Source organism: Acanthochromis polyacanthus, chromosome 5 (assembly GCF_021347895.1).
Source record: "Acanthochromis polyacanthus isolate Apoly-LR-REF ecotype Palm Island chromosome 5, KAUST_Apoly_ChrSc, whole genome shotgun sequence".
Classification (NCBI taxonomy): Eukaryota; Metazoa; Chordata; class Actinopteri; family Pomacentridae; genus Acanthochromis; species Acanthochromis polyacanthus.
The window spans coordinates 20900938-20927864 of NC_067117.1; the positions used below are offsets into that span (position 1 = coordinate 20900938).

General features: G+C 41.1%; 4 protein-coding genes across 9 annotated transcripts in view; 3 read left to right on the forward strand and 1 right to left on the reverse strand.

Moving 5' to 3' along the window:
* The first annotated feature begins 423 nt into the window (after nt 1-423).
* ube2r2 (ubiquitin-conjugating enzyme E2R 2) lies at nt 424-12937 on the forward strand. Its single transcript, XM_022200768.2, has 6 exons — nt 424-1038; nt 1395-1584; nt 4960-5046; nt 5609-5706; nt 6581-6715; nt 7136-12937. Exons 2-6 carry the CDS (start codon nt 1408-1410, stop codon nt 7419-7421), a joined length of 783 nt encoding a protein of 260 aa, XP_022056460.1. The 5' UTR covers nt 424-1038; nt 1395-1407; the 3' UTR covers nt 7422-12937.
* A 1916-nt stretch (nt 12938-14853) lies between these two features.
* On the reverse strand, nt 14854-17531 carry nudt2 (nudix (nucleoside diphosphate linked moiety X)-type motif 2). Its single transcript, XM_022200777.2, has 3 exons — nt 17430-17531; nt 15820-15950; nt 14854-15705 (listed from the first exon to the last, which is right to left on the reverse strand). The coding sequence occupies exons 2-3, from the start codon at nt 15944-15946 to the stop codon at nt 15383-15385; spliced, it is 450 nt and encodes a 149-aa protein (XP_022056469.1). The 5' UTR covers nt 15947-15950; nt 17430-17531; the 3' UTR covers nt 14854-15382.
* Nucleotides 17532-17584: 53 nt separating this feature from the next.
* On the forward strand, nt 17585-20753 carry rfesd (Rieske (Fe-S) domain containing). 3 transcript variants are annotated; one of them, XM_051948234.1, is made up of 4 exons: nt 17585-17606; nt 19304-19476; nt 19801-19835; nt 20147-20753. In XM_051948234.1, the coding sequence occupies exons 2-4, from the start codon at nt 19320-19322 to the stop codon at nt 20471-20473; spliced, it is 519 nt and encodes a 172-aa protein (XP_051804194.1). In that variant the 5' UTR covers nt 17585-17606; nt 19304-19319; the 3' UTR covers nt 20474-20753. The 3 variants fall into 3 exon arrangements, with proteins under 3 accessions (XP_051804194.1, XP_022056483.1, XP_051804195.1); XM_022200791.2 differs by lacking the exon at nt 17585-17606 and adding an exon at nt 18196-18338; XM_051948235.1 differs by lacking the exon at nt 17585-17606 and adding an exon at nt 18196-18338 and having other exon boundaries at nt 20183-20753.
* Nucleotides 20754-23906: 3153 nt separating this feature from the next.
* Nucleotides 23907-26927, forward strand: part of rhobtb3 (Rho related BTB domain containing 3) — a 29214-nt gene continuing 26193 nt past the window's right edge. Inside the window, exons 1-2 of one of the 4 annotated variants that reach the window (XR_007941955.1) lie at nt 23907-24491; nt 24840-25071. Coding sequence is in view for 3 of the 4 variants with exons in the window: in XM_022200811.2 (XP_022056503.1) it covers nt 24490-24491; nt 24840-25071 (234 nt within the window). In the remaining variant the exon portion in view is untranslated. The remainder of the gene's footprint in view (nt 24492-24839; nt 25072-26927) is intronic. The other 3 variants (XM_022200811.2, XM_022200820.2, XM_022200802.2) reach the window with 3 other exon arrangements.

The following is a 26927-nucleotide window of genomic DNA, read 5'->3' on the forward strand; positions in this document are numbered from 1 at the left end:
ATTCACAAACGAGATACAAACTGAAATATAGACGGTAGATACATTTGTGTTTGTGGGTTTCTAAAGGTTATGCGTGTCTAAATCTAAAGTTGTGTTATGCATGTAAATATAATATATACCTAAATATATCAGTGAAACTTGAACAAAATATATTAACATTTAAAATGTATACATGTGCTTTGAAGTGCTGAGTTTGGTTTGTTAAAAATGTAAAATCGTGTTATATACATTTAAGTGTTCTATGTAATTGCAACGTAAATGAATATATTCACATTTCAAGATACACTTTAACGTGTTTTGAAGTGCTGCGGTTATGTTTATGCTACGGTTATGTTTATTTATAAATGTGTCATGTGCATGTAGTTATGGTTGAAATAGAAGGATTTTTCCCAGCATCGAGAGCGCGCACGTTACGTTCATACAGTACGCGCTTTACGTTCCGCAGACACGCGCAATGATAGCCGGAAGCATCGATGGGAGGAAAATAAAAATCGATTAAATCCACTGTAATTCGCGAGTGTAAACCTTTCACTTACTGTCGTTTTTGCGACCGTAGGCTCGTATTTCTCAGTCTTTTCCTTTGCAGCTGTGCTGGAGGGGCCGGCAGAGAGCAGAAATCTGCTTCATTTGAACGAAGTTGCTCGGTAGGGTTTAGCTGACGTGTGGAGAAGTTGAGACTGCCAGAGAGCAGATAAACAAATATAAACAAGCAGGGATCAGCTGAGCGCCTGTCCGAACCGAATCAGCAGCACGGAGAGATGGCAGGGAGAGCGAGACTCCTCTTCTGAGCCCAAGAATGATCCACAGGAGACCGTGACTTACATTATACTTGCTCCATGTCAACTGTCAACACTGGCACACAAAGAATTTCGGAAACACAACACGAGGACCAGCCATAGGCTTTAGCAGAAAATCCACTGCTCCTGTCCCTGTCTCTTTGTCAAGACATAGCCAGGTTAGCATGGACAGCCAATGAGTTTACCCTCCACTTCTCAGCTGTAACGACACGAACACACATTACAGTGCCAGGAGACGGAGGTAAACACTTTCTGTTAACTTTGCTTCTTCCCCATAAAGGGCCTGCGAACTAAAGCACTGACCTAAGCTAGCTTGGCAGGCCACATATCCTGTTTGTGTTTGAATTTTTTTTCTGTTGCGTTCAGTTTACCAGCAGGAATGTTATCTAATCGGGTTTGCTGTTGCATTTTTCCCCCAGCGTTTTCTAGAAATACTCATGTCAATACTAACAACAGCCAAGAGATTGTGTGCTGCAGAGTCAGATTGTGAACTGAGGAATATCTGGAATTTGAGTGGAGTCTTGTCTGTTTTTGGGATGGTAATATTTCTGTCCACTCTGTAATCACCTTTGACTGATCTATGGCTACTTATGTCAGGAGTGGAACTAACATGGCCCACCAGGCAACCCCTAGTTCCCAGAAGGCCCTGATGATGGAGCTGAAGTCTCTGCAGGAGCAGCCGGTGGAGGGTTTCCGCATCACTCTGGTGGAGGAGTCTGACCTCTACAACTGGGAAGTGGCCATCTTCGGACCCCCGAATACCCTGTATGAGGGCGGCTACTTTAAGGTGGGACAAACTTTTACCAGAACATGTATTCAGAAAAGTCAAAGCAGGGCATCATGTTTGCTTTGTGAAGCCATTATACAGTAAATTCAGCAGCAGGAGATTACATATTTGTGTGTGTAGTCCAACTGCGCTATTGGTGAAATTTACTTCCTAAGTAAGACATACAGATCTGAAAACAGCCAGGTAGTTCACTTTACAGTCACCCTACTCCTACTCAAAGTGTCACACTAAATACTCCTGCACTTCTAAAACCTATAAGTCAACAAGATTTTTTTAAGACAGCCATTTCTATAGTTGAATAATTTTCAGTTACCCCTCTGTGTCCCCTTAATTCCCCTTGCCCAGCCGACACCCTCCTCACTCTGCAATGGTTGTGCTTCAGATAGCTATTTTTAGCGATGAGACCGATATAGATGGCACCACAGAGAAGGACTAAGAGAGAGGGGCATGATTAGACTCATCTTCTTTTCTTTAATGTTACTTATTCTGTAAAATGTTCCAAAAATGTAGTGCAGCGAGAGCCCGCTTTCAAGCTGGGGCCGTGCAGATGACGCCACCAGGAAGGCCAAAATAATACACAGCAGGTATTGCTGTAGTCTGCTCTTTCAGCTGGCCCATGTTGATTCTGCCTTTAGAGTGTTATCTATTATTGGGTTTACTCAAATCAATTTTGTTTATCTTAAGTCACAAATTTGTTTTGTCCTGCTGCTTTCTATGTTTGTTTCATCTTATATATCTTTAGACATTGGGCTCGGATCCCCGATACGCACTAAAGTAGGAGAAACCTCAGGAGTAACAGCAAAGCAGGGAGATATTAGGTGCTGTAACTTGGAGTTAACTCTGATCAGATCGCCAACCTTAAATCACCCAACCTGCATGTCTTTCAAAGAGATATGTAACTTATTAACACAGAGGCCTCACTCTGCCAACACTGACCTACTTGCTTTAAAACAACTAGTGCTCACCTCTGCACCACTGACTTCCATATAATTACATTAATAAATGACTTGTAGAGTGTGGTTTACCACAGAGAGGCGTACCTTGATTGTGATACTTAATGTGAGTACAACTGACCTTCATTTAATGAAGAATCGGTGGAAGTGATTGATGAAGGTATTTGTGTAACTTTGTTTCTGCTGCTGAACCCTGTGTGACTCCTGGGGCATTAAAGGCATTAGAGGAGATTTAATTTCCTACGACTTTGAACGTAGCATGCGCATGCACACAAACAACCTCTCCCTCACCCCCCCTCTAACCTCCCCCCTCTTAACATTTACGAAGAAACGCCCCCCTCCAGAAACTTCCGTAGCACTCGTGAAGTTGTCTTTTACGGCTGGGTCCCCCTGGATCTTTATCTGCCATTATGTAAAAAAGATGAGCAAAACAAGTCGCCAGCTAACTACGAAGCTATACCAAAGCAACTCATACAGAAAACACATAAGTCCAAGGCGTACGTAATCTACGTAACTAGGCCTGAGCCGGAAGATTTTTGATTGACAGGAAAGGGAGCAAACCAAACGCCTCGGTCCGAGCGCATTGATTGGCTGATGTTTTTCAGGTCCTGCCATGTCCACAGTTATTTTTTTTATTTTTTATTCTTTTAGAGACCATACATACAAGTCCACTAAAGGTCAGTATATTCATTTTATGTGAATCAGACAAATTAAACAAAAAAAACATCCTCCATAATGCCTATAAAGAACATCCAATCTATAAACAGGGATGAGGTGTTTTGGTGTATGTACAGTACTCACCAAAAGTCCAGAGAAAGGGGTTTGAACTCCGAAGGAGAATGAAATACAAGGAGTGATTATCAACTTTTATCGAATAGCCTTCAGAGATGTATTACCATTTTACAGAAATGACTGCGGTGTGTTCACTGGCCTCACTTTTATGTGTAAAAGTAAGTTATCTACAGGCTGAACCACAAGATACAAACCTCTTGTCAGCAAAACACAATAAATCGACAAGTGAAAAGTATTCTGGAGCAAAGCTTAATAAACAAGTTAGAAGTTAGGAGGAAGACTGAAGCTGATCTAAACCATTCCACTGCTTTAGTGAAACAATAGGGTTGTGTCAGGCCTTGGCATATATGGCTGTTTTAATTTACTGGATCACTCATATTTAAAAATGATGGAGGAGCAGGATAAATTCAGAAACGCACAGGCAAATTTTGTTTGGCTGTTTACAAAGCAATTCTTCCAATCTCATTGGCAACACCTTCATCTTGCAACAAGACAATGACCCCAAACGCACTGCTTCTGCAGCCAAAGCTTTTATCAGTGGAAAGCATTAGACTGGCCAAGGCAGCCACCAGTACTGAACCATAATGATCATTATACCTGCTGAAAAAAGGAGACTAAAATGAGCCAAGCAACTAAAGGCGGCTGTTTTTTCAAGTATTCTCAAGGAAGACATTAGAAATGAATTATGTCAATGGCTCATAGAGTAGATAAGATAGCTACATAACCAAACATTAGACTTTCTAACTTCTATTTCATTTAACACTAATCTGTTACCTACTTTTGCACATCTGAAAAAGTAGCTCTTAAAATAGCTTTAGAAGGGCATTATGCAGTGAAACTTTTGCCAGCGCAACATGACATCTGTGTTTTTAATGTCCCACGGCTACAGTAGTGGAATGACTCGTTGTAGAGTAGTGATAGTCCTATCTGACTGGCAAGTAGTGTTAGCTGGGGTGGTGTTACACACACCCAGGCCTACAAGCCTTTCACCCAGATAATTGCACAACACTTTGGAAAGCCAACACAGATCCAGAAGCACCTAATGTTATGTTATCTCATGTCTGGTGCTTATAAAACATATTAGTGTGATTGTAAGTATGGCTGGATGTGTGATTTCTGTGTTGTGACATGTTTCAAATGAAAGGTTACAGGAAGCTACTTTGTGATTAAATACCTGCTATTGGTGAACTTGTGAGGTTAGACAATTCAGTCAGAAGAGAGGTTATTATTTAATGCAGCATTATAGTTTGATTTGGGGAGTTAGCAGGATGCACACTGTAGTATGACTGCAGTGTGGACTAAATTCATTCTATCAAGATCTGTTTTTAAATATCTTACATTCCTGGTTCCTCAATGTCAAAAGGAAGCTAATAGCAACTTGCATGGGCAAGTTGGTTCATTTTTGACACAGTTTCACTTCAAAACCTAAAGGAAAAAATTAGTTTGTAAGGCCAGCAAAATGATCTATTATATATTTTACAGATATATTTATTTGAGTTATGTTTTGGCACATTCTGCCTTTCCCTCAATCTGAGACCCCCATAGATTCAAAGGCCTGAACCTTATAACTTTGGTCAAGCTTGGTTGTCTGTGAAATGTTCTGACTGTCAACCTGTGCATGTTCTTGCAGGCTCACATCAAGTTCCCAGTCGACTACCCGTACTCCCCACCAACCTTTCGCTTCCTCACTAAGATGTGGCACCCCAACATTTATGAGGTAAAATGTTGTGTGTTTGTCATTTTCATCTTTCATGCCAAAAAAAACAACAAAAAAGTAACTTTGACACACAATGATTAGTTTTTACATGTTAGATAATGGGCTGCAGAGTGGAGTAGTGGTTAGCACTTTTGCCTTGCAGCAAGAAGATCCTGGTTCAAATCCCGGGGTGGGCCTGGGATCTTTCTGCATGGAGTTTGCATGTTCTCCCTGTGCATGCGTGGGTTTTCTCCGGGCACTCCGGCTTCCTCCCACAGTCCAAAAATATGCTGAGGTTAATTGGTTACTCTAAATTGCCCATAGGTGTGAATGCGAGAGTGATTGTTTGTTTGTGTATGTAGCCCTGCGACAGACTGGCGACCAGTCCAGGGTGTCCCCTGCCTTCGCCCGAGTCAGCTGGGATAGGCTCCAGCACCCCCGCGACCCTAGTGAGGATAAAGCGGTGTATAGAGGATGGATGGATGGATGGATGTTATATAATACCACAGGGAGATTCTAAACATTCAGACACCTTCATGTTTACATCACAGATGTTATCCAGTGTGTTTTGGTCTCCTTTCAGAACGGAGATGTGTGCATCTCCATCCTGCACCCTCCTGTTGATGACCCACAGAGCGGCGAACTGCCCTCTGAAAGGTGGAATCCCACCCAGAACGTCAGGTAATTTGTTTTTCCATTTTCTGTATAAGCTTACATGTATTCTGTAACATAAATGTGCTGTCTTATTTGCCTGTTCATAGCTGTAATTTGTCATTTTATAGTACAATAAATGTAACTGAAACTGAATGTTGATGATAAAGCTGAGGGTTAAAGGGGAACTTTACTTATTTTTTACATAATAAGTTCAGTTTACAGGTCTTGGAGAGTACTACTACTGTTAGCCTGAAAAAAGTTGCATTAAGCATCTCAAGTGATGTCACATGGCGGCTCTGTTGGGGCCTGAATACTGCAAATTTGAAAATGAATAAATCAGAAAGAAGTGAACTTAGTAAACTTTTATTATCAGCACTACATCTCTGCTTGAGGCTAAATTAGCTGCCATTAGAGCAAAAGCTACACATCTGAATTACTAATGTGGTTGAGTTGCATTATGGGTAATGTATATGCCGTGTGACGACAAATTTGTGCAATAAAATGGATACGTTGTTTTTACATGCTAAATTTTTGGTGTGACCCATTAATAACTGTTCCTGAGCGTCTGCAACAAAAAACATGAAAGGTCGTCTGATACATACAACTTTTACTGTTCCTTTGTTCTGTGTTACATCTAAAGAAGACACTGTTTATGAGTCTTTCTTCTATAGTTAGCATGTCAGCATTATTCACAGAGTTGAGGTAAAGTGCTGAGTCTGTGTTTGAAAACCTAAGCAGATTGGGTGCAGTGTGTAATTGAGCCACAAGAGGAAAGAGGTGAGGTAGCACCTCTGTCTGAGCTGGCATGAAGCTTGTGAAGTTTGAAAAAAGTGCTTTTCTTTGATGACAGGATGCGATATCAGAGTGTAATCATTTTGTGTCTGTGTTCTTTTCTGGTCAGGACCATCCTGCTTAGTGTGATCTCTCTGCTCAATGAGCCCAACACGTTCTCTCCAGCCAATGTGGATGCCTCTGTTATGTTCCGTAAATGGAGGGACAGCAAAGGCAAGGATAAAGAGTATGCAGAGATAATCAGGTAACGTTTTGTTCATGTACAGACGGTTGTACGTTGTAATAACTTCAAACAAGTGTACTTTATCAGAATCAGATCAGAATGAGAGAGGTTTTATTGCCTACTAAGTGTTCGCATTCAAGGAATTTGACTTGTTTTAGTACATAACAATAAACAGTAATATGTAGATTAAAAGGGTTGCAAGTTGTAGGCATTAGGTGGAACAAGGTAAATCAGAAGCAATGTGTATGGGGTTTATAACTAAAAAAAAGTAGGAGAAATATTTCCTGTGTGGAGGAATGCGCAAATTAGTTACCGGAGAATATACAAGGTTGCATAGTATGTAATGTGAACAACAACTTGGAATGTGCACCAGTGCAATAATTTTCTCAATCTGGCAAATGCTCGAATACCAACTTGAACTTGTTTCTGATTTGCCGGCAGGAAGCAAGTTATGTCAACAGCAGCGGACGCTGAGCGCGATGGCGTCAAGGTGCCAACCACATTGGCGGAGTACTGCGTCCAGACCAGGGTTCCCTCTCAGGACAGCAGTTCAGACCTTCTCTACGACGACCTCTACGACGACGACATGGAGGAGGAGGACGAGGACGAAGACGAGAGCGAGATGGAGTCTGTAGGTGAAGCCGGCGGGATGAGTGCTGTGGAGGACGGCGGAACGTCCACCAGACGTTACGACAACCAGGACGACTCTGGCAACGAAGACTCATGATGATCTGGATGATAAATCTTCCCTGCCAACTCCCTCGCCACTGTCCTTCTTTTTTTCAGTGTGCGTGCGTGCGTGTGTGTGTGTGTGTGTGTGTGTGTGTTTGCACATACAGTGGGGTCAGAAGTCTACTGCCAAAAACTTTTCATCATTTATTAAACTAATACTTAGTGTTTGGTCAAATAATAGTTCTCAGACGCTGTTACATAGCTTTTCAGCAGAAGTTCGTTGGTACTGTTTTCACTGAAAGTCAGAATTTGGCGTTTCCACCATTTGCCTTAATTACAGCTTTGCACTCTGTCTGGCATCAAATGTTTTGCAGAGTTTCAAAGTTGAATTATTCCAGCATTGTTTCAGAGCACCTGGGAGTGTTTTTGATAAGTTTTGAAATGCTCCACTGAAGAATTCGAGGATCCACGATGATGATGATGATAACGTGCTTCTGCAGAGTCAGTGTAAGTTACTGACTCTAGACAAAGCAAAATATCCCCACGCCTGAATATTTACATGACTGTATTCAACTCTAGCTTTTAATTCCTGTTTTTGTAACTCTCTTGTGCAACCAAATCCTCACTTGCTTTAAGTTGTTTGGTTGCAGTCGTGAAGTTAACCATTTTTATTTAATTTCTTCAGTCTTCATCACTGAAACATCTGTATTGTTCAGGTCAGCCATTAGACTTTAAATGGAATAGTTTGGTCACTTCTGCAGTTTATTTTCTTTTACCTGTTTGTCAGCTGGAGCTGGCTTCATATTCTTTATGCAGGCACGGCTTGGTTTTATTGCAACATTTATGCGTTGTTCATTGGTATTCAGATGGTAAAGGTCTGAATGACAACAGTTTGGTTTTACGAAAGTCTTTCCAGTCTGCGATTTACTGCAGAAAACAATGAGGCTCCAAATTGCTTTACATTGTCTGTTGACTTACGAGTACCAACAGAAACAGTCAGGACGTTGGCTCCATTAAAGGCCGTTATGATGTATACTGTGCAACGGGAGCTTCTATATGTTCGTATTTGAATCATGCCGTGTTGAAGGTCAGGCTAAATCTTCCACTACGTCAGTATTTCATTTACTGAGCTGCACTTCCCAAAGATACAACCGATACTTGTATCAGTTCTGAATAATGCATTATTTATTTATAACCACTCTCTGAGTAAGCATTTTCTTAGTTCTGATAAATGATGAAAACAAATTGTTCTCGTGGTGGTCTCTTGAACCCCACTGTAGCCGGTTGGCTCGCGGTCTGGCCAGTCATGTCGGATTGTAAGATTGGATCTATCCACTGTGTCTTTCCTTGTTGTTTTTCTATGTTTATTTGGTTGACACTGTCCTCCCTGACTTGTCTCCTGTATTTTCTGGGATGGCTCAGACAGTCTGGCATTGGGACACTTTAGCTGTTTGGCTCATTAACCAGTCGATGAGCTGTCCAGCTTGTCCTGTCTTTGTCATTCAGTGCGTCCCATAGCAGAATATCTCTGTCCCTCACGCCTGTCTGTTCGACTTTGATGCAATCAACTTAAACTTGCAAAACTTGCAAACACAGGCTCTGCCGTGACTTCACCCTCTTGGGGGACACTTTCAGTAGTGTCCATCACAACGTCTCCCTCATGATCGCCTCCCCCAAAGCAACGTCCTTTGGTTAGGGGGTGAACAAGTAGAAGACTCTTTTTCTCACGTCGCCTCCTGCACCTCTCTCTGCCTCTTAAACCTCAGGGCCTCAATAGACTTTCACTGAGAGAGAAAAGCCAGTCAAAGAGAATCTTAAGACACAAACTGCTCCTCATCTCCACCTCCTTTTCTTACTTTCTATATCACTTGGTGTTATTAGAGGGCCAAGAATGCTCTGAAAGTCTCCAATCTCACTGCTAGCGTTAACACGTGACTGAGTGCTGCTGTTGGTCCCGATTAAGGTTCTTCAAGTTGTTTTCTTTTTGGTAGAAAAGAGTCAAATAAAGAAAAATCGAAATACATCTGTAGGGACTTTCTCCTCAAGGCAAAGCTCACATTATGTTGCGATAGATGTGAAAATGTTCCGTTTTTTGCGCCGTGACTCCAACTTCTGCTTAAATGCAAACTAGTGAAAATTGGACGTTGTTACTGTGCTGCACCACATAAAGAGTCTGTTTATCGACAGGGACAAAATCAACATGCAGCTTAGATACACATTTGCATTTGAATGAATATGACACTGATTGCCTGTTGTCTGTGTGTGTGTGTGTGTGTTTACATTTAGTATTCATATTGGCTATGATGTCAGGATTTTCCTTGTTTCTGTTTCTGTGGAATCAGTGGGAACTTCTGTCACACGAGTTGAGTTTGCCCAAATGACCTTTTCCACTTTGTCCAGTTAAGAAAACATTCAGTGTGCTTGCACTTTGTCCTAGTGCTGTTTTGGGTGGCCTGAATCGGCCAAGGATTTGACTGGTTTTAAAAAAAGAAAAAAAACACACCCTCTGAGTATTAAGCTTTTGAACACACTGAACAGCATAATGTGACTAAAATTACTTGTGCTGCATTGAGTACACCACACACTTTGAGCTGTGTTTTATGAATCTGTTGCCCTGTTCAACACAACAGAGCACCGGGGCAAAACCTGTGATTCCAATGGATGGATTTTATGCCAAGGAACCTAAGTAAAGCCCCACAACTGTTGATTTTAAAGACTATGGAGCAACAGATGCATGTAGTGGATTTAATGCTGTTTGAATAGACTCTTTATGAGTTACCTTTTGGATTTTAATGTGAAGCCAAAGGAGTGAAACTTTTTCTCCTGGCCCTGTGCTTTGGAGGCTCACAGAGACTGGATTCTGTTGAGGATGAGGAGAGGATATCCACTCCTGAACCGGACTTTTATTACAGCACAAGAGGAGGTGGATACATGCCAGACATTTGGAACTTTTCTTGACGTGGTCCCCGTTTTCACCCATCCCCCACCATATAGAGAAGAAGTAAAATCAGTAGTAAGCAATGACAAGTACCAATCTCGTGTGTGTCTGCTAAAGGAATAGTCGAGCATTTTGGAAAATATATGCTTTCTGATTGTACGTTGGATGAAAAGATTGATATCAGAATGTCTATTAAATATGAGGCTACAACCAGCAGCAGGTTAGCTCATTTTAGCATCAAAGGTGGAGTCTGTGATACTGGAGAAAGGTTGGTGATGTCAGCTGGTTAGAACACTTTCAGACAGGCTCTCCTTTCTGCTAATATGATGGCTTCTGAATTTGTTGGCTTCATGTCATGAAATGGCATCTTAGTCACTTTTCGATAAAAGTCGAAATTGCAGTTTCACTAGGTTGGACCCAGTAACATTTCTGTGTCACTTTGAACACAGCACAAGTCTGAACTACATGCCGTCTCAAGAACAGAAAACGATTTGGGGGAAGCTTTTTCCACATTTCAACACCAATATTAGTCCAAAAACATTGCAGAGAGTGCAAAAGACATTAAGTGTGGAAAAAAAACTAAAACACAAGACACCTTCCCATGAACGTTAACCTACATTTTTACATCTATTACAAACTGGAATGCCCATAAAAATAAACCTTTACTGCAATGAAGGCAGACTCTTCCAGATTAATGAGATTCATCAATTATAAATATAACCCAGATTTTGGCTGAATGTTAACAGGAGTTTATTTTGTTGCTTCCAGCTGCCACCTCTGAGGTTATAGTTGGCTAAAACCTGCATCAGGCAGCAGAAAGATTCATATTAGCATCTCGGAATCAAGACAGAAGCTCATGAAACGGCAAAAGTAGCTGTATTAAATCATGTAATTGTAAAGACATGGAGAAGTCTAAAAGGATCTAATGGGAAGTCACATTGTGTGCTTTACTTCAGAAGAGGTGAGCTGCCATTTGTCACAAAGCAGACTTGGAGTCTTCTGATTATTAGTGCATTATTATGCATCATATCATGTGATGTACTGTCCAATCTCTGACAAATATCGCTAGGTACTTTAGCTCTCTGTCGCTGTTGTGGGTATATCTGAATGAAGCTGTAAGGAGTGTAATTGTAAAAGTGACTTATGCCTGAACGACAGAATGCCATCACTTTACCAGATTGATGAAGCCTGTGTCGTTACGTAGCCCATGTCTGAAAAGGGCTTTAGATGGAACATGTCAGATTTATGCTGCTGCTCACTCCCACTGCCCCCCCTTCCTGCCAGCTCTCTTCCCTTCCCCACTCTTCTGTACATGAGCAACAACATGCACGGGACATGATGGAATAGTGTTGTGTGGATCAGTCTGAGCCACTTTGTTGATTTCCCATTTACAGAGTCAGCACTGTGGATCTAAGTGGACTGTGAGGAGATAAACAGTGACTTTCATAAAAATAGTGTTGGATTTGAATCACTGATTCCACCTTTAAGACCAGAAACAGTGAAACATCTAGTCAGCTTCAAATTAACACCTAAGTAACACATTATATCTGTTTAAAAAAAAAACCAGAATGAGAGATTGTGGTTTCACCTGGTTAATGTGCTGGACTAAAATCTGGCCAAGTGGAGCTTATTCCTTATTCCAGTCTTTGTGCTAAACTAAGAAAATCAACTTGTGGCAGTAACTTGACATTTAACAGACCAATAAAAGTTGTATCGATCTTCTCATCTGACTCTGCAAGAAGCAAATAAGCGTATTTACCTAAATCAAAATGTTAAACTATTGCTTCAAAGCCAAGTTACTGCCTCCCATCGCAAGTTTAGAAATCAGAATCCACGTTTTTGTTTTGTGAGAGCAACGTCTAGGTTTAGTGTAGCCCTTATGATAGCTGTTCAGTTTAAACTTCTTCAGTATTGTCCATTTTTAAGTTGAAATTTCTCCTCCTGCCCTTGTTTTCACAACAGGGGCAGGTGGAGAAAAGCTCAGAAGACCTCTCTAGGGAAGACTGGCCACCAGCTAATTTTCAAAAACTCAACCTGAGAAACGGCTCACTAAAAAGGACTGCAGTCTAAGATGTCGAGACGTTAGCTCACACATACCGTTACATACAAAACCCGAATGAAATCATTCAGTTCATTTAATCTGTGTGTGTGTGTGTGTGTGTGTGTGTGTGTGTGTGTGTGTGTGTGTGTGTGTGTGTGTGTGTGTGCGTGTGCGTGTGCGTGTGTGTGCACAAGTGTGTGTTTTTGAAGCGTTGGCCGACACTGTGCGGTCACACACTCACTGGACTGGCCTGTCCACATTGTTACCACAACGTGTCCGCACCAATCGATGTTAAAGCTGTCCTCGTTGGTTTCATCTTTGATTTTATTTTTGTTTTTTCCTCATCATTTTGTGTTTGTGAGGATGCAAACGTCACTCATAAAGTTTCTATTGTAAAAAAAAAAAAAAAAAAAAAGGAAAAAACCTAAGTTGTTGGATTTGTTTTCAATATTGCTTTGATATCTGTTGCTAAGCCCACATGTCATGGAAAACAGACGACAGCAAGTTTTGGACTAAGATTAGGAGCGGTGTTCAGATGGACAGTTGTGGTTAAGTTGGAGAATCATTCAAAATAAAACAGTATGTCATTGAAGCCGGCTGAGAGGTTTTCATCTTATTTTGAGCCAATTACTGTGTTATTTATTTATTAATACTCAAGTTATAGTAAAAACCTGTCATGGTATGTAGCCATGCATTTAGTTGTGGTTTCATTTGTCCAGAGGTTGATTTGTCTCTGAGATTTGTGCCTGATTTTGTTTGTCATGCACACAAGATTGTCACAAAAACATGCATATTTAAAATATATATATATTATCCATGTCAATCTGGATGATCCACAGTCCTCACGGTAAAATAATCCAATTGGAACTACTTTTTTAAGCAAAGAAATATTTTCTGTAAAGTCATTAAAGAAAATTCCATTCAGCTCCATTCTATTGGTGAGGAGGCAGAAACCTCAGAAATGAATTATTTAAGAAAAAAAAAAGAGCAGCCAGTATGGGGTGAGACAAAGTTACTGTAAACTGTGTGTCAAAGAATGAACTACTTTGGAACAGTGAAAAAATACACTTCATTTTCTCTGAATGTGAGCGTGTGTGTTTGTCAGTGTGGATGCGAGTCACTCCTCCTGTGGTATTTATGCAGTTCATGTGTTACAGTCCCGTTCATTTTCAGTATTTTTTTGCCACTCCAAGTTGTTTTATCCGCATTGGATATCTTCAGACCGTTACAGCAAGAATCAAAGTTAAAAATGAAAGTTTAGGAACATTAACATTACCCCCTAGTTTGAATCCATTGTGAGACTGATTTCATAGCACAGAGGCGATGTTTGGATGCTCCACACCCCAAAGCTACCAAACTGCACAGTAAATGCTAAATCGTGAAGGTCATTCCAAACAGAACAATTAGCTATCTTTAATCACAGAGAGGTGCCTATATGCTCTGCCAAGCATGAAATGAATTACTGATTCCATCTTTTTCTGCCTGTACAACAGTTCTACTTCATGGTGTATGGAAACTGAAATGATACGGGGGAACTTTCACTGACCTCCACTTACATGATCCACGTTCACTGCACTTTCCTGCATGTCTTTATAATGAAAAATGGCGGGTTAACTGATGTCAGCGCTTCCATTCTGCTTTATGAGTTGAAAGATCACATTTGTTTCTTTAATGACTCTTATTTCATCCCTTCAGCAGAGGATAATAACCTAATCCTGCGGCATGAAGTCCAGATCAGAGCACGTACCTGTATATAGTAGTGCAGCAGTAGCATGTCAGTCTGACCATTTGCTTGTAAGAGAACAAGCACTTTGGATTACGTTTTTATAGGTTTATACTGTTGTCTTTAAAGTGCAACTTATTTTCAGATCACTAATGTTGAATTAATTTATCTACAGTAAAGGATAGGAAACACAAAAAATTAATTGAAACCACTGTATGTGTCAGGCTTCACAATGCATTTGAATATGAGCTCCATTTGTAAAGGTATCATTACTAAAAGCTCCATAAAATATAGTTTATCCTCCGTGACAAATACGGTTTTCCTAATGTTCACCGTTTGACATTTATGATGATGACTAAGATTCAACTAGAATCATTACATCGTAACAGTCGCTCTTAAATTTCATGATCATTATTTATGACATAATGTAGTGAGATCTGCTGCTTGCTTTACATTTCTGAACAGCGATTCCTCTGAATAAAATGAGAGGCGTTTCTCATTTTTATTTCATTGCTTAGAGCTGGAATAAAAAGATGTTTCTGATGTTAGAGTTCATGTAAAATGCAGTTTTGAACCAATGGTACCAAAAGTGCAGCATTGTGAAGAAATAACATGTTTTTGTCCCCACCCAGTGGCAGCATCTTCTGTTCACAATTCAATTTTTTTCAGCTTCCTTTTCACTTTATCATGCTATTTTTACACCAGTATCCCCTTTTATCCTTGTTTTTCACACTTTAAAAATACATTTAAAAATAACGTGATACGAAGGAGGAAACATCAGGAGGTTGGACAAAATTTCTAGTATTTATTCTGGCAAAATCTGACTCAAAGTAGAGACAGATAACAGCATTACCACACAAAACATATCCTTCACTTTAAGGTTTGCTGTTTGACCTGTGGTGGAACTCTCATGTTTAGAGCGGCCCTCCTCCATTATATTTGTCTACACTCATTTTTCTGCTTTGGGTGTGGATTTCATCTTATTTACATTCAAACAAACATAATTTGCATGCTTAATCACATTGCACATGACTAAGAAGATACAAGGACACAGATAATCATCTTTTTGTGCAGTACCTCGGATAAAATCATTAAGCCCGAGTTCAACTGTTGATTCATTTCCTCCCTGCTTGTCTTGACAGAAGAAAATCTATTACTTAGATAAGATTTCGCAGAAGAGATAAGCCCTAAGCAAATGGTAAACACAGAAAAAGTCAGAATTCTGGATGCCCTGCCCGAAGAGAGTAAAGTCCCATGTGAGTTGGCAGTTATCCTCCTTATTTAATCCTCCCCAGTGTATAGTCTACAGCTGCATCACTGTTTGTCTTGCTGAGCCTCCAAGTGTCTCTGTGCTGCCCTAAGAGTGTCCTGCAGGTCTTTGTACCCAGCCAGAGAGCAGGCCTCCTCCAGCTGGGCCCAGCGGTAGTCCTGGTGTTCGTCAGACAGAGTCACAGCGGTTCCTGGGTCTCTCAGCTCGGCCAGCCAATACAGCACCTCTTTGGGTTTTCCTCGCACCTCGTAGCGCAGCTCCTGAAGGAAACCGTCAATTACCCGCAATTGCTCGGCCCCTAAACCTGCCTCCTCCCTGGTCTCTCTCAGAGCTGTAGTGAGGTCGTCCTCACCCGGGTCCACATGACCTGAGGGTGAAGATATTACAGACAACACTTGAAGACATATCACTAGCATGTAGCTCATTAGTACCTGATTATCTGTTATCAACCAAATGATACATGCACTGTTTTTTAACACACCTTTGGGTGGGGTCCAGTGGTGCTCACCATAGGAAGTCTGCAAAAGTAGATACTCTATATTGCCTGCTGGAGGAATGCAACTGGCAAGACGTCGAAACACTATAAAGCCACAAGCTCGCAATGCCATTTTCCTGTTTAACAAATTTGCACATAAACAATGTTTGCATTATGTTGTGTTCCAACTTTCCAGAAAACAAAGGACTGTAGTGTGTAAGGTAAAGACAGCATCAGTCATTTCTGACAGCACAAACACAACACAGGTTTTTCAAAGCGTAAACCTGTGCACTTTTTAGGGGAGAAACTACTTTGCAATGGGCTATTATGGAAAGTCTTATTTCCCTTCATAACCGCTTTTTCAAGCTTGAAACATTTGCTCATCTGTTTTCCAACACCACGCTGTGCAACTAGCACAATATTTGTGGCGTCGCTGTATGCAGACGGCCGCTGCAGCTGTGATTAGAGGTACTATGGCTGGTTCCATACCGCCTGACTACTGTTGCACCTGTGGTTCAAATGACTGTCGGTTGACCACTAATATGTCAGCATCCTTTCCTCTGTTTTTTGTGAATTCACACAGTTGATCATGATGCAGATGTGCGGACTAAAAATTGATAAGGCTCTGGTGTTCACAGGTCATTTTATAACTCCACTTGTGCACTTAGGCTATCTGGAAACCACAGGTGTATTTAATTTAGTTTTACTGATCACAGGTTTTCTAACTTGTGCGTTAATGATCACAGGTGTAGTCACTTACATTGTGTTGAGTTTTAGCTATAGTGTTTCTAAAGTAGTTGTTACTGACTTTTCATAAGGGGAAAATCTATTTGTCAACTTAGAAATTATGCATCATTTGACATTTAAATGACATTGTACAGGTGTGTTCTCTGTTGTTTACTGTATATATACATGTTTTATTAGTTCACCTTTTACATTTTTGCTATTTGTTACTATTTTTACTACGTAATTCTGCGCAACAGTTCTGCCATGATGGGACCATTTAATATTCAACATGTGTAAATTAGTCATGTGAAGGGAGTGCTCTTTCTGATATAAACTGGCTAGTACTGCTGCTAACTGCAGACTTTCCAGCTCTCACTAGCTTAAGTTTAGCCTTTGCTTGTAAGTTACAAAGTCCAGAATTGCTAAATCTGACTGGAGTTAACCTGAACTGTCCATGATAATCTTTCACAGCATAGATGGTGTTAACATACAAACACAGTCAGTCTCCTAATACTCCTAATAGCTTCATTGAATCTGTGACAGTATAGTTATGATACTAAAAAAAAAATCCTATTTCATTCTGACAATTTGTGACAAACGTTATCTACCACAAGCAGTACAACTCTGGTGATGGAGATTTTACAGATGTACAGTTTGTACAAGACAGTAGGGGAAGTTACTGGTGCATTAAAAAAGTGTCGCTGAATGGCGCGTGTTAGCTAGCTTGCTTCTCGAAATACACAAATCAGACGTTAATCATACAAGTACGTTTTTACAGTTTCTCGTCATGTTTCTCTCGTTTCTGTCGCTTCTTTTAAATTCTTCATGCTCACAGACTGCACAAATGACGAGCAGCAAGCCATTGGTTTTCAAAAACATCTACAACTTACTGTTTATTCTCAGTGACAAGATTTCATTGGGCGCTGTTGTGTTTCTCACCAGAAGCACTGAGCGGTGCACTCAGATAGTGGTTCGGCCCACTGCGAGGACCGGCACAAAAGGTTCCGGTTTGTAGAACGGAGGTAAAATCGATCAGAGGTTAAAGTTCCTATCATAGCTGCATTCAGGTATATTATAATGTGTCACAGATTTGATAATGTAATGCTTTATAGACTGCTGTTATTATGATTCATCGTTGTTATCAGAATTGCAATATGTTTGTATACTGCTCGGTATTTTATGTATAATGATGAATTATTGTACAAACTGATGTCAAACCTTAATATGCAAAAGAATTACAGAAATGAATAATAGCAGAGGAGTACACAGAACAATATTTGCCTCTGAAATGTCATTGAGTAGAAAAAGGAATCATAATATAGTAAGAAATCTTATGAAAAATTCTCAAAGTTATACATCGGCACAATAATTTGTTAAATTTAACATGCCACCATTGTTACTACTACGATAACAAATGATGATGATGATGATGATAGTGATGAAAACTATATAGGAAGTCTTAGGGGCACCAAAAGGTGAAATGATAAGACTAAAATGCTCTGATAACTGATCTCCCTTTTTAAGACAATAATACATTTGAATTGATAGATTCATCCTGCTGTAAATCTCTCTCAATGACAGCTTAATCAAATAGGCTTATGATAAATGTGCACATGTCTGTACTATCAAATAGCTGTTGTGCCTGTGAGAGACTGATAAGAAATGTACCGAGTGGGGCTAACTGAAGACAGCTTGTATCAGAAGATAAAAAAGATAGGCCCCCCTTCCCACGCAGCCCTGAGCTGTCGGCAGAACATTTGATCAGCTTGAAGGAGGAGACACAGCTGCTGAGTTTTAAGGTAAAATAGGTTAAAATTTCCTTTCGATATTTTCAAACAAAAACCAAAACTATACAGTGAGAGACAATCACACAGACATAGAGTTGTATAACATATTACTGAAAGAACTGTACAAACTTAGCTGTAATCTTTAAAGGTTTACTTATTTTTTGTCTTAACGTGAATTACTGTTTAGCTGTTCTGTGGCTCCTTCCTTCATATCAGCCGTCTGTAATTTAGACACAGGCTTCAAGAAATGTGACTTTTGCCGCTGCTTCTACTGTGCTTACTCAGCCTGAGCTGAAGTGCTCATTATTCCACTCCACTATACATGAATCATGCTTGCATCCAGATATTTTTGGTCTACACTGACTGTCATAGAGATTACACATGGAGATGATGCAGCTCTGGAGAACCAATGCCTGTGTTGAATGATGACAGCTAAATCTATGTCATTTACTTTAGCCTATATGTGTCACTTTATGTAGGTCATTGACTGCAATCATCGGGCACATGATTGAACTGTTATTTTGCATTTAGGAAACAGACAACAAGCCAAAAATTGTGCTTGCTGTGGAATTATTTCCTTTTTTAAGCCTTTTTTTTTATTGCAATGAATATGTTCACACAGAATATAACAGATGATGGTGAGACAGATATTATGGACGAATGCTGCAGGTCTTAGTGTGTCTGGAAAAGAACTGATCAGTGCCAAGAAATGTTCTTGCTTGAATGTTCTAGAGGTGTTGTGGACTTACTTTAAGCTGACAACTGTGATGCGAGGTGCCAACACAATAATCCCAGTGACAAATCCAAAAGCCACACATTTCATGTGTAGTTAAGAAGCAGTGGAAGTTCTCATTTGAAAACATGTACTTTTTGCTGCACAGATGACATTGATTTTGGGTTAGCTACACCCAGTGTTGTGAATTGGGGATGTAAAAGTATTGTGACAAATCCTGATATTTCCTGCTTACACACTGAAGAGCACTTCACAGAGCCATGGAGGAGAACGAGCAACCGACAGGAGGGCCGTATTTTGTGGGCAAAAAGGATGAACTGATTGAGGCAAAGCGCTCCTTCAGAACACTAGAGGACCGGGATATACTGATTATCCACCATCAGGGAGTCTTCTACGCTCTGGACTCTTACTGCTATCGTGAGTTCAGTTTTTCTTGTGGAAAACTCAAAACAGCTGCTCTTTATTAGAGATGGAATTTAATGCTTTAGTTGCACTGAAAATTTGAATTTTACATTAGATTAGAATGTGGATCCAAAAAGTTGTTGATGAATGCCGATAAGTTGCTGCAAATGGAACTCCTGTGATAGGACAGTGGCTGCTTTGTTGCTTACTTACTTTGTTATCCATAGAACATTTAAGCACGTATCACCTCAAAAGGGTGTCCAGTCAGCACAAGCGTGTTAGTGTGCTGTACACTGTTTGCTTATTCTGTGATATACTCATCCTCTATCTTCCCGACAGATGCTGGGGGATTGCTGCAGAATGGAGACATTGAGGTGAGGTTTCCATTTGGCTCAACACATTTAATGTTGTGTCTTTGTCTAACCCAGAGGATAAAAATGAGCCAAACTGTCATTTAAGTTAAAGCACAGGACTGTACATTTTTGTGTTTTATCTCATTTCTGCTTTCTATGTGCACCGAAGTGCCAAAAGTCAACAGCTGGGCTCAGGCACAGAGGGATACTGTAATTATAATATCAAACTTGCATAACATTAATGTTATACTGTAGTCCCACAGGGCCTAAATAACGAGGTTGTTTACCTGCTTTCTTTCCACACACACACACACACACAAACACATACACAGGAGCTTAATGGCAGGCTGTGCATAATTTGTCCGAAGCACAAGTACAAGATCACGTTAGCCGAAGGAGAGAGTTTGTACAAGGCCAACGACCCCCGGGATCCACAGCCTGTTCCCAGATGGTACTCGAAGGGCATGAAGCAGCGGACGCACACGGTTACAGAGATCAACGGGGAAGTCTTTGTCAAGCTCTCCAAGAGCCAGGGCTGGCTAGAGTCAGACTTCTTCCAGGGAGAAAAAGGCAAGCTGGAAAGAGCAAAAGCAGAGGCAGCTGAACAGAAAGAAAAGGAAAAGAAAAAAGAGAAGAAAAAGCTTGAGAACACCAAATGAGGACTGGATCTCAGTTGTCGTCGTTTGTCCCTCTGTTTTGCTCTAAATGACTGTATGTAAAGGATGTTGGTTGTTAGATGACATCCACACAGTGCTCCGTTTCAAGTAAACTTGGGCAGGAATGGCCTCAAAATGGGTCTTGTTTTTAATGAGTGTGGGAGCATTTATCATTTTAAATTGCATGGCTCAGAGCTTACATGAAAATGTTTTACTTTAAAGCGTGCCACTTTGCCATTTTATGTTTGTTTCTTCTTCACTTAATAAATATTTCTTTCCATTATTTTAGTTTTTTATTCTGTCTTCTCAAATTGAATGGTGACATGAAGTAACTAGATGTGGGCCCTCACTGGTGCACACTTTGCATTTCAGTGCTCTTCATGTATTATGCATACAGTGAATTAATCGATAAAATTACAGGAAAAAAAAGGGTTTATATAGATCAAAAAGTCCTAAAGTGGGTAATTGTTTATGTAAAATATAAAAAGATCACACCATGCTAGAGTCTGCGTTTTTGTAATATTCTTGTCTGTTTATTCCCTCAGATAACATCAAAAAGCATAAATATCAGGTCAGAGGCTGCATAGATTAGAGTGTTTAGGGTTTAGTGTGTCGTCTTTTGGCAAAGAACTCCTTCAGTGACTGTAAAAAAAACAATCTTGCTGAGTACTCAGAGTAAATCTCAGAGGTTGCTACAAGGTGTGTAGGGCAGCTTAAGTCGGTACTGTAGCTGTTTGGAAGATGCTGAAGAACTGTCCAGTCTGTCCTCCTATGGCCCACTGGTGCATACTATATATAGGAATGTATTTTTTATTAGGCTTTATTGTGAAGACTATTTAAAGAGTGCGATTTGTCCAATGTGAGACATGAAAAATCCAGAAACGAGGGGATAGGTGCAAACTATTATTGCTACTATTAGCCTATTTATGGAATGATGTGTTAAATGTATCTTTATTTAACACAATGATCTGAGATGTGGCTTCGGCGAAAAAACAAAGTTAAATCATATTTTACTGCATAGGTTTTCATCATTTCTTTAGAATCTGATGCAAAAAGTCACGACAGGCTGTCACATTTAGATTGTTTCTGTGTTTGTGTACCCACAGCACAGGCTAAAGCAGTGACATGGCCCCAGAACTACAAATGCCATGGGTTGGAAACACAAAGGCTATGGGGTTCAGTGTTTCTCTCTGCATGAATGATGCCGGTCTCTGTAGATGGCTTACAGCAAACTCTCCGCGCTGTCCGAAGGCCTTGGCCTCTGTGACACTTCAAATACGATCAAGAAATGCAGAGCCGTGGGTTATACGGAATAAGAGGGGAAGAAAAAGCATTAAATATTAAAATATGATTATACAGTCAAGTTGGGAATCTTGACACAAGGCAGGGACCATTATCTGCAGGTGGTAATTTGCAGCAGGTCATGCAGAGGGCTGTTTGTCAAGATAAAGAGCAGACTGTGTGGGGAAAATGCTGAGTATCTGCCAGGGGGAGAGCATGTAAGTAGCATGGATTTACAGTGTTGCAGGGCATTTAAACTGAAGGCCAGGCTTTGTGTTTGCTTTACTCATCATGCTGTGAATGACACAAGAGGCTCTGATTAGACCTTTAAGGCTCAGACTCTCCTTGCTCTCCAACAGGCCTGGAATTTGTCCAAGAGGGACGACCGGATCTCATTGTTAGTCAAACTTTAATCAAATACTCCCACAACAAAACACCCCCACGGCCAGTTCAAGTATTCTCCTGCTGCGTCAGCAAACAGCCCAACACTTGCACAATGCGGCTGTCATTATTGCTACCACTACTCTAGTAAATAAAGGTGCTACCAGCAACCGAAACGGGTTCTTTGCAGTGCCATTGGAGAACCATTTTTAGTCCCACAAAGAACCTTTTAGCAAGAAGTTCTTACACAAATCCACAAAGGTACCCTAAAGAAAAATCTATAAATTACTGTATTCATTTGTGTACCATAAACGGCAAGACAGTTCTTCATGGTTCTATTTTAGTCATATATGGGAGGCTACACTGATTGAAAAGGTGAAGTTCATTCACTAAAACTTCAGTATCAAACTTTCATGAATACAACGATGGTGTCATAGTGCAAGTGAAAGCAGCATTAGAAAGTGAAACTGAAAGTGTTACATGCAGCAGCAGCCTAGCTATGTTTCCCATTCAGAAACATTACAGACACAAGGAAAAAGACACAGTTAGTGACTTCAGTTGACGGAGGAGCACACGTGGACCTTAAAGTGTTCCCAGTCGTTGAACATTAATTTGTTGCTTCCAGCTGTTTGTAGGAGTTTCTCCTCTAAGTTTCTTAAACACCTACAGCATCACACAGTAAGACAAATATGAGCATCTCCAAAACACAAGAGGTGTGCACATTTACGCGCACCACACAGCACAGCAGCATCCTTATTAATCTGTAATAATTTCAATTATTCCTGACATGGAGACAGGATTGGTCAGTATTTACCAGCACACACTGAGTCACAGTTTATCAGCTGCAGTCAAGCTGAGCTCTATTACAGTGGCATATTGTTTTACTGTAAAAGTCTGATCTGTTTACTAAAGTCAAAATTTTTTTGTCATTTCAAAGTTGTTGTTTATTAAACTGATGTGACTTTACAACTTCACAACGGGAAATTTGCAGCAGTGATGTTAATGTGAGTGTGGATGTAATACAGAACATGACCTCTTTAATCACTAAAATGAACATTTAGTCACACATGGATAGACATCGTAAAATCATCAATAGACAATGGATGAATTAAGCTGAGTTAAGGGGCTGTTCTTCCTCAATTCACCAGATCCCCCATGCCTGATCTTTTTTTAAGTGGTGAATACTGATTGAGTATGTGTAAAATCTGGGGTCATCGGTATCTTTAGTTTTTGAGTTAAAAATTCCCAAAGAAGGTGCATTCTTGTTGATTTTTGCATCTTTTCTTCATGTCAATTTGTAGAGCAAAGTTTGGAGTGCCATAACTTGAGAATCATAGCAGTCAGAGTCCTGAAAATTTGCAGACTCATTGATATGTACACATGGTCTCCAATGGTACAACTGTGGTTTGATAGAATAACACAAACCAACAATATGATGGTGCAAATTTGTTTAAAAAAGATATCAATGTGTCCTGTGGGCCACACCAAGACTCCCATATGTCCACCCTTAAGGGAAAAACATTTGGAGGCGCCCCTGGTTTTTCTGCCTCTGGACAATCACTTTTAAAGCTTCATGCAAATGCTGGAGTTTCTCTTTGAAAGTTCAAGGGCTCACATTTGGAGGACAAAGCTGGTCCCCATCATGGTGAAAGCTTTGAAAAGACAACAGGAATAAAACAGCATCTGTAGTGATCTGTCCAAAGCCTGATCACAGTGTGTTCAGGTGTGTGTTTGGTGTGTGTGTGTTGTATCCTGAGCGTGTTGCTGAGTCAGTCAGACCACTGCGCTCTCTCTCTCTCTCTCTCTCTCTCTCTCCCTCTCTCTCTCCAGTTGTTCTTCGCCTCTGAGACTTTGTTTTATCCGCCATCGTCATTCACACGGTGTGGACACGGAGGATCGGAGCTACCCTCTCTCTCTCTCTTTCTCTCCTCTCCTCGTCGTTATTTCGCGTTTTCCTGCCGCCTGACAACTTGTTTGTGTGTTAGCGCATTGGGCTGCTGCTGTCCATGGGCGCTGCTGCTGTTGACACACTCCGGTTGTCCGGTGCGCCTCTGCGGGTCGGTTCGGGACGGGTATCGGTTGGGCGCCGCTTTGTTTTTTTATTTATTTATTTTATTTCTTAATTTATTGTTTTCATGAATGAATATCGAGGCGGGGAAATGCGAGTGACTGCGAAACTCCCTTGCAGCCGGGCTCCCGGGGGGCCAGCCGCCGATGAGAGGGATTAACGACGGAGCGGAGCCGTGGCTCATTGCGGAAAAAAAGCGAGCCTTGACTGCAGCCTGGCGCGGAGACGCACCGTGAGGGAAACGGGCTCCATAGCGTAGAGCAGCGGACCGAAAACCGCCGTGACCACAATGTAAGTTCATCTGAAGCTGCAACTCATCACCACCTAGGAGGAAGAGAAGGGGCTCCTGCCTGCATGCTTTGTTTGTTTTACTGCCAATCTACCAGTGCTTGGAAAAAATAAATCTCCAACATTTATCCAACCATAATAGCTGCACACTCAGGTGTGACAAAAGGCCTTGGCTCAGCTTCTTCTCAGTCATTCCCAGTGACATAACACTGATGCACTGTCTCCGTGATAGACATGAATAATAAGGTGCAAAGGAGAAAGGTTCCTGCGCTCCCTCCTTTGGTGCTCCAGCATCATCATCATCATCATCATTCAGCTGCCTCCATTCACTCCAGCTGTTTTGCCTTACAGGTCTATCCACATCGTGGCTCTGGGCAGCGAGTGCCCCGGTGGAGTGGGACCCGGGGAGGAGATCATGGGCCAGGGGCAGCTGCAGGGAGGCTTGCTGTGGAGCTACCTGGGTCATGGAGCCCTGGTGGGACCCTGCGACCTGGAGAGCAGCCTGCACAACCCGGCCTTCATGGAGTACACCTCCAGGGTGTTTGGAGATGTCACCGTGGTGGTCCGGGATTGTCCCAGCTGGGTAAGAGATGGGTGGTGTGTTTATGGAAGAGACTCCTGCAGGATATAGTGGCTTGATGAGGAGTATTGTGTGTTTTTAAGCACGTTAACTGAGATCTTTATTGCACTGTTGTGGTTTAACATCACAGAGAGCACAACAGACAGTTTAGTTGACAGACTGAAGTTCAGGTTGTTGCTTCCAGCTGTTTGTAGGAGTCTTTCCTCTGAGCTTAATAACTACCTGCAGCATCAGGATCCAAACAGAGAGTTGTATACGCCAACATGGCAAAACATGTCATAAGAAGGTGGTGTAATTTTGCCAGAGCATTGTCACTGGGAGGTGTGTGTTTTCAAGCGTGCTTATGGAGATCTTTAGTGTGCTGTTATGGTTTAACATCAAGAACTGTTTAGTTGACAGACTGTTACCAGGAACCTCGGCTTAGTTTGTTGCTTCCAGCTGTTTGTAGAAGTTTTTCCTTTGAGCTTAATAAATATCTTCAGCATCAGACAGCATCAGGATGCAAAGAGAGGGGTCTGCACTTATTTAAGCAAAACACAGTTGTAACTTTCTGTTATGACTCCTCGTTGCATTTCCGTGCTTATGGTCGTATCAGCTTGTGTGATGCCAGATAAGGCTCGATTCACAGAGGAAGACTCTGAAACAGGCCAACATGGCAAAACACATCATCTAAAAGTGGTGTGATTTCGCCATGGCATTGTAACCGGGAGCTGTGTGCTTTTATGCACCTTAACAAGGATCTTTAGGGTGCTGTTATGGTTTAACCTGACAGAGAGCACAAAAGACACAGTTTAGTTGAAAGACTATTTAGATTAGTTTGTTGCACAACTAAACCAGCACAATACAATACAACTGTAGCTTTCTGTTTTTTCCATATTTCGGGACAATATCATGTTTTTTTTATTAGACAAATGAGATCACTGTCTGAGTCTTATGTCCTCTAGTGTGTCCTCCCTGCAATGAAGAGGCAGCTCGAATTCAAAAAAGTGCATAGACCCGTGCATACAGTCTTCCACATTTTAAAATCCTTACTTGCTGTCGACATAGTCAGAGAAAGAGTTGAGGAGTAGGGTAGCAGGGCGAGTCCAGGCCTTAAAACCACATGTGGCTGAGGCATGCGGTTTGTATGTTCTGCTTTGTGCAACATGTTTTCTACTTCAAACTGATTTCCATATTCATGATCGTCTCAGCTTGTGCGATGCCAAGTCAGACTTGATTCATAGAGGAAAGGCCAGCATGGGAATCTATGTCATGAAAGACTGGTGTAGTTTAGCCAGAGCACTGACACTGTGAGAGAGCGTGCGTCACTTCACTAATAAGCTGTATATTTTTCAATCTGCCACCGTTTCTCAGAAGACACACAAAATTTCAAATTCCAAGGGCACTTGCCTTCCAGCGCTGATTGCAGGCTTTATAAAAACATCTCTATTCTTAGTTGGACGCTATTTTAACATGCACTACACACACAGAGAGAGAAAAAAACACAGATGAAAGAACTTTTGTTCCTAATACCGTATGAATTTGAAATGAAAGCACTGTTATGGCTTTGTGGCAGCGCTGTATGCCTCCTGTTATAGGGCTGTCGAACCATGGCAGGGGTGTTGCCTAGGAAAGTCTGTCAGTCTCATTTTTTGTCCTTTATTGTGTTCAAATTGCTCAAAGCTTTCTGAAGTCATTCTTTCTTGGCTAATGAGTTGAATCAGGTTAGTTCAGAGCAGTGATCCTTACACAAGTCCTTGGGGGTAAAGTCCCAAGAGGCAGCCACACTGAGGTATTCATACTTAGAAGGGGAAAGGTTATCTGAGGTCAGATTTGTGGTACAGGTTGGGGTATGTCGACACTCCTGCATTCCTCATGTG